Below are 12,130 nucleotides of genomic sequence, written 5' to 3'. Positions count from 1 at the left end.
TATATATATATTTATTTATTTATATATATATTTATTTATACATGCACGCAATTATTTTTACATGTATTGTAAGCATCCTTATCTGTTGCCATGGTAATTACCTCTTCCTTGCTGCACAGGCGCCTTGAGGCAGAACGGTTGAAGCGCGAGGAGGAGGAGAGGATGCTCTGGGAGGAGGAGCAGCATCGGCTGGCCGAGGAAGGTCGCAAGGCCGAGGAGGAGAGGCTGAGGAGGGCTATCGAGGCAGAGGAGAATCGCAAGGAGGAGGAGAGACTGCGTGAAGAGGAGGAGGCTCGACTGGTAGGTTATGGCATGGAGCGGGGAGTAAGAAGATTATTTACTATTTATTAAAACTGATTATTTATTAAAATAATTGTCTGTTTCGCATTTAAGAGCCGTAATAGTACTAAGCCGATGAAAGTGGTTGGGAGAAAGCCGATCGTAAAAAAAAATGCAGGAGAAGAAACCTGTGATCAGGAGAGATTTAAGAGTTCTACTTGCAAAAAAAATACAATGAGTAAAAAACAAAATGCGTTTCATGTAGAAGCTGGAGGCTGAGCAGAAGGCACAGGAGGAAAGGGAGAAGATGCAGCAGGAGATGGAGGAGCGGGCACGTCGTGAGGAGGACGAGAGGCAGCAGAGGAAGAAGGTGGGCTTTGTAGGGGATTCCTGCTGCTACTCGGCTAACAATACTGAAATTGGAATGTCCCAGTTGTGTGTGTGTGAGTGGGTGATTGTGTGTGTGCACATATGTGAGTGAGAGTGAGTGAGTGAGTGAGTGAGTGAGTGAGTGAGTGAGTGAGTGAGTGAGTGAGTGAGTGAGTGAGTGAGTGAGAGTGTGTGTCACTACGTGTGATGAGGTTCACATGAGTCTAAATGTAATGAAGCTAATGAAAATTTAAGCAGACTGTTCGAGGCATAATCTTGACAACAAACACGTTAGAGTAAGAGGGAACTGCTCACAGTTGTACATAGCTACAGCTGCAGATCCATGTGCTTGTGTCGTGTGGCAGCGGTGGATGTCTGACATATTGATTATGTGTTGTAGCGTCTGGAAGCCATCATGAGTAGGACCAGGAAAACTCCATCAACCACTCCCGTGAAGGTGAGCATTTTTTCAATCTGCCTTCCCAGGTCGTGTTACAGTAATTATCTTGTAAATTGGATCTCGCAGAGGTTTTATGGGCTATTGGTTGAAACCTAAGGGTATGGATGTGAAAGGGATGCAAGGCAACTGACCTATCTGCCTGGTATGATTGACAGGCAGTGCTTGTCAATAACTGTGTGAATGACTGTGTAACTACGTGTAAAACCTGGGTGAGCTTGAGCAACGTGGCATTAATATCCAAAGAAGAATGGTTGTCAGAGAAGAAGTCATGTCACCATGGCGGATATGCCAAATGATGTGCGAGGTGCTGAGAGAATCTGTGTGCTTTCGTAGAAAGATGAACAGGAGGAGGAGGCAGAGTCCGAGAAAGCAGAGGAGGAAAACAAGGAAGCAGAGAATGTGAACGTACAGCTTACGCTACAGCCTGTGAACACTGAGCCAGAGGCAGCAATCGAAATACCGGCCGTTGTTGCAACACAGCCGGAGGTAACGATACTTGAACTGCTGCATCACCTGTGCTTCTTTACGTGCCAACCTTCCAACTTAATTATCCTAGCCTATAATAATATAATATATATAATTATATAATTGTGTCATGGCCTACTGCTCACCTTTTCACTTTGACCTTTGTCAAACCTTTGTGGATTTCCCCGAGTTGCCTGAGGTTCTTACCAAAATTTTAGAAACTGCGCCCCGCAGGGAAACAGTTTAAAGATCAGTTATTATGCTTGCTAAAATCTAAATAGTCTTTTAACATCATTAGTCTAAAAGTACTGTCTTCTGAAAATGGCCCTGACCTAGACAAAATGAAGACCTATTGGGAATATTTCATTTGGGAGAATTTATCAATTTGCGTAAGGGTACAGATTAGCTGATAGTTAAGACATCGCAGTCATCGGATCACGTTTCCCACAGGACGTGATGGAACCGGCGCTAACACCGGAGCCAGCAGAGAGTCTAGGGGGCGCCACCAATGTCGAGCAGGACACCGCGTCGGATGCGGCGAGAAGCCCAGCCCTGCTGTCGCCGACGCCAACACCGGAGAGCGAAGACTCCGCGACGGAGGAGAGGACGACGGACAGCGCGTCGCCTGTAGAGGGCGTCGCTGACTCGGGCGTGTGGACCAAGTCGCAGGATATCATGATGATGTCCATGTACCAGGAGTCGGGCACCTTCGACATGACGCGTGAGTGACGACGATTCTGACAGGGGTTGCGTACTGTGGTGTATACCATGTATATATCCTGTGTTGGCGTGTCAAAGATGACTGTATTGTACATAAGTCGAGCATTCTGAATTCCTATCAGTCGATTCCTTTTAGCTCCATTACAAAACAGTGGTGATTTTTATGCAAGGTGATGTGTTTTCACAGAGAGCATGATGGATTCTGGCATTAGAGGTGGAATTCCGGAGGAGAACGGGCAAGACTACGAGAACGGCTCCGAAGACATCAGTGAAAAACACGAGTAGGTGGTTTTCCTGTAGCTGCGGGTACTGTTACCCAGTACCTGCCGTAGGAGCTCTGAATAATGTCATCTTAGTTCACTATTGAATAAACAGGCATTAAGCTATTGAATTCATTACATAATAACAACTTAAGTGAAACCTTATTGAAATCCAGGTTATATAAACCCACGATAAACTTTCAAAGTTGCTGTTTATTTTACCGTTTACATGTGCGACCCACGAACTTTAACCTGCACATGCAAACCAATGCTTTCTTTAGCAATAGAGTATATCTCCAATCCCTTTTTATCTCATCTGACGTAGTCAGTTGCAGCTTGTAGAATCGCATGGTCGTGCAACCGTCCGGCCGTCCGTCCGTTCATGCGTGCGTCAACAGTTGGGCACAAATCTTAACCGCCTGACGTACGGTGACGATATTCGGGACGTGGGGGGAGGGGGATCGTGAAAAGGACTCGGGGTGACCAATTTGGGGGTCAAAGGTCAAAGGTCAAGATATGTCAACGAGGGGGGAATATTTCCCCCTTAAAGGCATAATAGGCCCATTGATTATGCAAAGTTGACGAATGCTACAGTAACTGGCACCTTGTGTAGTTAATAGTACATTACCTTATAGCCAAACGCGTATTAGTTTGTCTAATATCACTGCTAATTACTAAGAAATGTCTAATTGAAATCGTAAATCTGGTAATCTGGCGCCAACGCTAAATTGGTTGCAATCAAAATGCCTCGATTCGCGTTAGGTGACGTTACATGTGCCTACAGGTGGGGTTGAGCAGAGAATTGTTTGTCCCGGATGCTTATAACGACTAATGAGCTAGTAGAATGTATCTCTGGTGTATTCTCGGTATTGGGCACAAGATAATAACCAGGGGTGCTAATGAAAGTACCCACATGTCTTTCAATTTTCTGGACACAGGTGTATTCGTTTTGACCAATATAGGTAAATACGCCTAGTGGCGTCTGCTTTCCATGTTTTAGTCTGTGGCAGTGGTTAGTCTGGGATCCCCCCATAGTGTTGGCCCCAACACAGCCTACTTCATTATCATGAGCGTCCGTGATTCCTACGTGGATTCCACTTTCATTACAATCAGAGTACTGTTACGTATACAGTTACGGTACTGTACTATCGCTAGCATCGCGTACGGGCCGAGCATGCTGTGCGAAAATGTCCGGTGCACTATTAAATCTGTATCACACCGTTTCGCCGTATGCAGTTTCGAAACTCGTAAACAAGTCAGTCAACTGATTCTTGGACTGCGGATTTCAATTAGACATTTCTTAGTAACCAGCAGTGATATTGGACAAACTAATACGCGTTTGGCTATAACGTAATGTACTTATTAACTACACACAGGTGCCAGTTACTTGTAGCATTCGTCAACATGCATAATAATGGGCCTATTATGCCTTTAACTTAAAGATAGAGGAAATACGAATTGCGGCACAAATCTGAACGGCGTCGACCTATGCTCTAATATAATCGGCTGTTATAGTGTGATGGCAGGAAAACCATCCACCAGTGCGAAATTGGAGGTCATAGGTCAAAGGGCAGGGGGGAAAGCGTCAGATATCAAATTTTCTGAGGACATGGCTAACGCGAGAAAGTGAAAAACTTTTTGTTTCAGCACTGACCTACCATTTTTATCACTTTAATGAAAGGACCATGAAATGTGCTTTCCACTGACGTGCGAAGAGTAACGTGTCTGATAATCTTTTGACCCTCAACGAGGAGGGTTAAACATGATTGTTGCACTGTTAACAAAGGACTCGAACTGCTTTTCTTATTATTAGAGGCCCATACTGTGTGGATGTGAGGCTACATTTGCAGTTCAATTGCCAAAGACAAAAGTGTTGTTGAACCAGGTTTACACTCCTTAAATCAATATTATATTCTAAAGCACCCTGAATGCTCGCGTGGCTACCGTCATCCGAAATGTAGGCACAAACCCGGGCGGGCAACCCATTACTCATGCATGGGGGTGAACTGCGCACTTTTCTAATAAAACATGCACACCTGCCAATGCAGACGTGTTTAATTTATTACTCACAGCTGAGCGAAATTGTCGCCTGCCTGAATATACTTGGATTTTAGCCTGTAATTTCAGCAACTCAATGGAATTAAGGCCCATCTTGATTATTGATTACACTTGCACGCCGCCATCTCGCAGCAACTATAAAGCCTAGTGGATACATTATGACACAAATATATAAGACAGTCGAGCAGGTATGAAGTTAGATGCATTGTTAGGGTTTAGTTTTAGTGTTAATACCTATGCTACATAGTTTTGATGATGACGTAGCGGTTAGCGATAGAAGAGGCCTTTCAACCTTTTGCCAGAAAACGAAGGCCAGTACAGGTATAGCAGCAGACCTCAGTTGAGCACTGTCGCTAATGCGGCACTACTGTTTTCAATACTCATTACCCATGTTAGAAATACCGCCAGGTTAACTATCACGCTCTAGGCATAACTAATACTATTATTATACTACAATTATGCCTCTACTCGAGCAAGGCTTTTGCTAACCCAAATTCTTAATCGAGCGTAGATATTGATTGCGTGTTGTACCGTGACGACGCTGCGTCTTTGTCTCGCACTATGCAACCATAAGAGAAGGACGTCACCGATGCGCTCCTTGCTGCCGGCGATCGACGGAAATTCGACGTCTTCTCCGCGTACCGCCTCGCGCCCCAGCGCCCTCTATTAACCCGTTTGAGCGACCTCGGATCGCCCAGCACACCAGTACAACCGTTCGCCGACAGTGGCGCCCCTCACGCACGCGAAAACCCGTTATGCCGACGACCTCGGTGGCGTGGTGACGTCCGGCGCCACTCAGAACCGTTCACTGGACGGTGGCAGCCCCACGCACGCGAAACCCATTCGGCGATGCGTGTCGGCGACTCGGCGTTGAAGAGCGCCCCGCGACAGCGACCGTGGCTGTCGAGCAGCTGCATGCTCACTGTCGTCGTGCGGACTACGGCCCGCGAAGGGCGCCACAGCAACGGGCAGACGGCGTTTCCCGCCACGATGATCCGCGTTCGAGGCGAGCAGCGTCATGCGCCGAGCGTGCAGGACGTCGTAGGGTGAGCACGCGCGGCTGCGCACTCGCTTCAGTCCCAGCGCGGGGTGGTGCTGCTGAGGTGCTGGTCGGTGGGAGAGAGTGCCGTAGTGCTACGGGGGGTGGGAGAGAGTGCTAGTGTACGGGGGTGGGGGGAGTAGTGCTAGATGTACGGGGGTGGGGAGAGAGTCTGCCTAGTGTCAACGGGGGTGGGGGAGAGTGCTAGTGTTACGGGCGGTTGGGAGAGAGTGCATAGGCGGTGGGAGATGCACCGGTGTTTTGGCGGGTGGGAGTGAGTGCTAGTGATACGGGGCTCGGGTGGGAGAGAGTTGCTAGTTACGGAGGCGTCGGCGAGAGAGCAGTTGCTACGTCGGCGGCGAGAGCGGGCGCAGTAGGGGCGGAGGGTGTAGTGTCCGGCAGCGCGGGGGGTGGAGATGGAGCTGCTAGTGTACGGTTGGGTGGAGAGAGTGTAGCGTGTACGGGGGGGGAGGAGGAGTGCTAGTGTACGGGGTGGGGGAGATGCTAGTGTACGGGGCGTGGAGACGAGTGTACGCCTTACCGGGTGCGGTGGGAGAGAGAGGCTACTAGTGTACGGGGGTGGAGGAGAGTGCTAAGGCACGGGGCGGGGGTGGCGGGAGAGTGCGTAGATGTACGGGGGTGGGATCGAGTTATGCTAAGCAGAACTGCCAACTGTTACAGTTATTGGCCCGTAATTTGTTACGAACCGCCGCAGTCAGAATTTACGGTGTTACGGACGGACCGGCGGAACAAATTACGCGACCAGCAAGAAATCTCTGAAATTTATATTTTTTAATGCAAAAAAAAGAAATAAACACAGTGCTAAAATCAACTATTATCAATGTACACATGACTACTGTGTCTGGTAATTGACTATAGCTCTTAAAACGTAGCGCGGTACGTCACCTAAAAATGTCGTAAAATTTGCCTGTGTTATGCGCCTCGTTCCTGTCTGGTTTATGGCGGCGAGCTCATTTTGAATGACGTCACGGATCCAGGAATAGTAGATCACCGCCACTTGAAGGCCTACTTTTTCAGCCAATCACCGTGAGAGGACCGACAAAAAGGTGTACGTGCACAAATGGCCATTTGTACGGAAAAATCCAATAAATTATTACTCGATTGATCATCAGCATGGGGTTGGCAGCGTCCAGTCGGGACTAAGGCGCGGGCCGAGGGTGTGAGCGAGAATGCGCAGGTGTACGGGGTGAGAAGAGAGTGCTAAGGCGCGGGCGGGGAGAGTGCTAACGGCACGGGTGAGGGGTGGGGGGAGAGTGCCTAAGGCGCGGGGCGGGGGTGGGGGAGAGTTGCTTACAGCGTCATGAGCGGGGCAAGTGGAGTCTGCTAGGGCCGGGGGGCGGCGGGGGATGTTGCTAGTGTACGGTGGGGCGGCTGGGACCGTGTGTAGTGTACGGCGGCCGTGCGGCGGCGGGAGTGTGCCTAGCTGTACGGGGGTGGAGAGTGTTGCTGTGTACGGGGGGGCCGGGAGTGTGCTAGTGTACGGGGTGGGGGTGGGGGAGAGTGCTAAGGTCAGGGGCTAGTGCTGTGAGGGAGAGTGCCTAGTGATAAGGGGCGGGGGGGAGAGTGCTAAGGCAACGGTCGGCACGGGGATGGTGGTGGGGGAGAGTGCTAAGGCACGGGGGCGGTATCAGAATGTATCTAGAAATTATGACCAAAATCATTTTTTCACATAAATTGCTTCCATAAACTTTATGGTTTTACAACCCTCAGTCGCGTGATACAGCAATCGCGTGCATCACTAGTATGCTAATAGCGGTATGGTCGTCGTGACGTGTGAACTGTTGCCCGTTTCAGATCTGTTGTGAAGCTAGGTCGTGCCACAGAGTCGGATAGCGTGTGATGCTTAATCGCCAACGAGTTCCTCATCGAATGAAGCCGCGTGAAGCCAGCGTATGTGTGTGCCATCGTATCTGCTACCGCCGCCACCGCTGCTGCTGTTGCCCCCATCGCTGCCTCACGGATGTGACGCGGCGACGAAATGGACGTGGCACTTTGTGAATATGTCCAGAATTAACTGTGTAACGTGGTTGCATATTTTCTGCTATATCTTATGTTTGTGTTTTCCATGGGAGAACTGTAATTAATTAATTGAATAGTTCATTTATTGACTGACTGAGATGCGGCAGACAGCCGGGGAAGGGGAGGTCGGTGACGGTGTGACCGTCTCGTCGCTCAGTCTTGCTCGCGTTAACGACGACGTTTATATCAGCATGCTGCTAATGCTTGTATGATGAAGCCATATATTCGGACACGATTTTCTGCCAATAGATTCGTGTCAGAGTGGGTATGTGCGTGCATGCGTGCGTGCGTGCGTATGTATGGGGTGTGTAGAGAAGGGGGTCAATCACCTTTGAACATGGTGTTGTCTCAGGGTGGGTTGAGGCTGTGGTTGAGGTAAATAGAAGTATTATCCCAGACACATCAATGCACGGGTGGCAAATCCAGCGTTAATAATGACTTTCATCTGTTGCTCAGCCGACAGAGATACATGCCCAATGTTGTCTCTGCTTGTTGCGTGTACACTGCACGTCAATCTCACGTGTCAGTGTCGTGACTAGAGGTGGGTCGGTTGAAGCTTTGCTCGCGCCAGTGAAGCCGTACGTTACCTCCCTGGCGAGTGCTGCTAGCACACGTCCAAGCCGCGTACTAATACGCAACACGCGTAGTGCCGACGTACTGAATACGTTCGCTGTCGGCTGAGCAAAAATATTCTCTGTCCCCCATCATCGCATTTTCGGAAATATGTTTTCCGCTTGGGCGTTATCTCGCCAACTAGGCATGACAGTCTCCTCGTGCATGTAGAGCTAGTTTATACAGCCGTTGCCGTGCTACAAAATAGCGATGATGGTAGTAACTACATGTGCTCTACCACTGCGTCGTTGCTTAGGAAATGAGGATAGCATTTCCGCGTGTCTTCATTGTGTGGGCGCAGCGCGCTAATGGTGCATTCCAGTTTTTAGAACCACCCCGAACTAATTATATAAACGGGCGAGCAACTAACCTCTCTGGGGCTCTGTAACGTAAAATGCAGCACAGAGCAAGCTGGGTGTAGGAGAAAGAGAGAGAGAGAGAGAGATAGAGAGAGAGAGAGAGAGAGGTGGCGTCTACGTGATGACGCGGTGCTGCCGTGTTTATGATGAGCCATCTGAATATAACCAGCTTACAGCTACGATAACAGACGCTTCACTGTTGTCTTTTCGTCTGCATGGTGCAGTTAGCAGAAATACCGGCTGCGTGACTCTCCAGCCGCTAACACAGGCTAGCAAGCACTCTTGGTGCGGAATGTGTGCAATACGTAGACCGGCAGTGATTATAGTTCACCTCTTTTTGACCTCTCGGGATCAAGAGGAGTACTCCTATGCGGTGTTCAATAGAGTTTCTTCAACGATACCTCACAGTGGCACCCTCTATCGGCGATGTGGGCTCAGATTATTATCTTTGTCATTGTTTTCGGCATGCTTCTACGGAATCCCAACATGTATCACTTATTGTCGTGGTGATATTGAGTCCATATGTGGACTTTCCCTGCCCTGTAAGGACAAAGTGTCCGCCCATCTCTCCCCTCTGTTCGCATGAGTCACTGTTGGTCAGGCAAAGACATCGTACTGGCTAGAGCATGTATAATACTGTATGTGATAGTTTTTTAATTGCTAGGTCTAATGTACCAGTATTCCTTATTTATTACGTAATATCTTGCGGAACAACGCGTACGCGAGTTTTTTCGTTTAATGCCGTTTTGTGGTCTTTTGACGGCTTGAGTGTGTGATGACGACGACGATGACGACGACGACGACGACAATGACAATGATGTCATATTTCTAGTTGCCCTGTAAGTTGTAGTTACTCATCGTTTGCTGACATTTTTTCTTTGTATACTGTTTGAAAATGCGGTTGCGGCCGTGTTCCGAAGGTGGACATTTATGTTGATGTATATAAAAGGAACGTTGTATTATTTATATACATACATGGAAGTGCACTTTATGTTTGATGGGGACTAGGATAAAGTGAGGTTATTGGCTGTGCTTATGTAATCTGTAGCAAGGCATTTACTTGTCCAGTAATCTATTCATGATATCGAGATGATGGAGGAATGTATTATTATTCATAGTTGAATGTGCATGCGTGCGTGCGAGTATGTAGGCGTGCGTGCGTGTGCAGTTCGTGAGTGCGTTCGAGTGTGTGGTGTGTGTGTGTGTGTGTGTGTGTGTGTGTGTTGTGGTGTGTGTCCCAGTGCGGTGCGCGCCGTGTGTGTGTGTGGTTGGTTGTACGTGTGCGTGCGTGCGTGCTTGCTGTAGCATGTTGAAGCAGCGTTTTCTAGAATCGGCCCATGGTGGCTTCTAAGGCTGTGCTCATTCGGTTTGTATTCCATATTCACGCTGCAAATCGTCTCTCGCAGCAGCTGTTCCTATAAGGGATTTACTAGTTCGTCATATTACGCATGTTGTGAGGTTAACTTAGGAATAAACGAGATATACAGAGATTTACGACCTTGCAGTAACTTGTAAATGAGCACCCAATGGCTCGTAACAGTGTATATACTCTCTGCGGTAGAGGTAATCAGTACATTACACGTATAAACTCGACGAGGGTCAATATCACGTTTAGCTTTCGTGTTTTTATGTTTGCTATGTGTGACCTAGCTGCATCCGTGTAACGATGCTCTTTGTTCGTGAACGAACACAGCTATAGCTACGTGTGACACCTTTGATTAGCTGTTGAGTTATCTTTCTCACCTGATCGTACTTGTCGTTGTCCGCGCAGCGTGCGTGCTACGTCGTTGCTAGCTCTAGAACTATAGCACTTCGCTCTGCCACAGGCCTGTGGCAGAGGGAAGGGCTATAGTTCTAGGGCTACGTCGTGGCGAGCCGTGCGTGCTTAGTTATTTGTGAGGGCTGTGTACTTGCTGCCTAGCTAAGCGTGCAGTTGTGTAATGGCGGTGTGTTTACATAGGGAACTCCCTGTGTGCGCGAATGTGGATATCGCGTGTGGAGGGGGAATGGAGGGGGGGGTGTCATTCCCAGTTACGCGGGTAATAAATATGCCATTTCCTAGTTCCCGGCCCAAACAAAACGCCAGATGCAGATCTTTCCTGCGTCTCGGTTGACTTCTTTTCCCAAATCACGGGAAATTATCAGGTATTTCCCCTGTTTTTTTTTATAATTGACGTGGTCTGGTGACTCCGGTCCCGCGTCCTGAAAATAACAGCTCCCCTCCGTGTAAGCTGTCTTCTAGCGTGTTATGCGCACGTTGCTTGGTGAGAGCAGAAGTGAAGCGCGATGCGTGGACAGCTGGTTGTGATCTACATACTACTGACGTGTCAAGGCGCATCTTTTGTAATTAGCCAGACATCTATTGCTAGTAAAACAACATTCAAGTAGCAAAAACAATACTTTGTTCACGACAGAGTAGCCGCACTTTGCACGCGCATATTGCGTATTGTGACGTCACACGTGATGGTGAATCGCGTCACGCAGCATGCGTAGCGGCTGGTCGTCGCAGTGGGTGGTGACGTCACGACATGTGTGTTGCCATCTCGGCGCGTCACTGTTGAGGCGGTCGTCTGGCTAATCCGGAAGTTGACCCGGTAGTTCATGTAGTGTTGCATTAGTTCGCTTGTGTCCGTTCCACGGTCCTTGCATGAAGCCAAAGATATTATCAGGAGTTAAATAATACTGCACACGATGATATGTAGCATTTTTTAACTGCTAGTATTACGGCATACCCTCAGGAAGGTAGCCAGTATACTCTGCTTTTTGGTTCGCACAGACTCCAGTGCGTGTTATGTGTGAGGGAAGCAGCAGGCAGCACAGTTGCGTAGCGTCTGTACACGCTAGTACGATTGCACGTGTCTATATTTGCAGCTTTGTAACTATCACCGCAAGGAGACAACGAGCGGCGACAACTAATGTTTAATAATATATTGGGTGTAATGTACTTACGGTACATGATGATGAGGAATATTATTATTAGCGGCGTCTGTGTGAACGACGACAGACAAACATTCTGCACGGCAGATTAGTTGGCCTTTGTGTATTGTCAAATAAATGCTATTTAATGTAAAATCCGCCGAATTTTATTCTTCTAGAATGCACCTACGTGTTATAAATGTTTAGAAAATCGTGTTGCTGGAGGTTTGTGACTGGTCAGAGTTCACCAACATGTTATAAACATATAAAAAAGGAGATTTATGTGGTTGGAATTAAGGATACATCCCGTCGGGAATCAAATGCATTGCTTGTGTGTGTGGCAGTGACATACCATGATCGATAGAGGCAGGTGGGGGATGACCCAAGGTGACGTCATATTGTTACAATAAGATGCCCACTACTGACCAGATTGAGGAGCAAGTCAGTGTGAACCAAGACTGTTCTGCTTCTCTGTATACAGACACGTACGCGATTTAAAATGAATTAATTTCACGTCATGGCTCCAATAATATATAAATTGCGTCGCAATATT

General features: G+C 48.1%; 1 protein-coding gene and 1 long non-coding RNA gene across 2 annotated transcripts in view; both read left to right on the top strand.

Annotated features, from left to right (window-relative positions):
* LOC106816381 (ensconsin-like) overlaps window positions 1–5,393 on the top strand; it is a 25,749-nt gene extending 20,356 nt beyond the window's left edge. The window contains exons 11-17 of the mRNA XM_014821015.1: window positions 120–300; window positions 545–649; window positions 1,049–1,105; window positions 1,442–1,594; window positions 2,024–2,294; window positions 2,481–2,574; window positions 5,171–5,393. Of these exons, the coding sequence (XP_014676501.1) occupies window positions 120–300; window positions 545–649; window positions 1,049–1,105; window positions 1,442–1,594; window positions 2,024–2,294; window positions 2,481–2,574; window positions 5,171–5,393 (1,084 nt within the window). The remainder of the gene's footprint in view (window positions 1–119; window positions 301–544; window positions 650–1,048; window positions 1,106–1,441; window positions 1,595–2,023; window positions 2,295–2,480; window positions 2,575–5,170) is intronic.
* Window positions 5,394–5,610: 217 nt separating this feature from the next.
* Window positions 5,611–9,749, top strand: LOC106820780. The gene is made up of 2 exons (XR_001395655.1): window positions 5,611–5,657; window positions 7,466–9,749. It is a non-coding gene; the product is annotated as an uncharacterized LOC106820780 (long non-coding RNA).
* Window positions 9,750–12,130: the final 2,381 nt, after the last annotated feature.

Source organism: Priapulus caudatus, unplaced genomic scaffold, assembly GCF_000485595.1.
Source record: "Priapulus caudatus unplaced genomic scaffold, Priapulus_caudatus-5.0.1 Scaffold2, whole genome shotgun sequence".
In the NCBI taxonomy this organism is placed as follows: Eukaryota; Metazoa; Priapulida; class Priapulimorpha; order Priapulimorphida; family Priapulidae; genus Priapulus; species Priapulus caudatus.
Note: the sequence above shows the minus strand (reverse complement) of the source record. Positions and strands in the feature narration are given on the sequence as shown.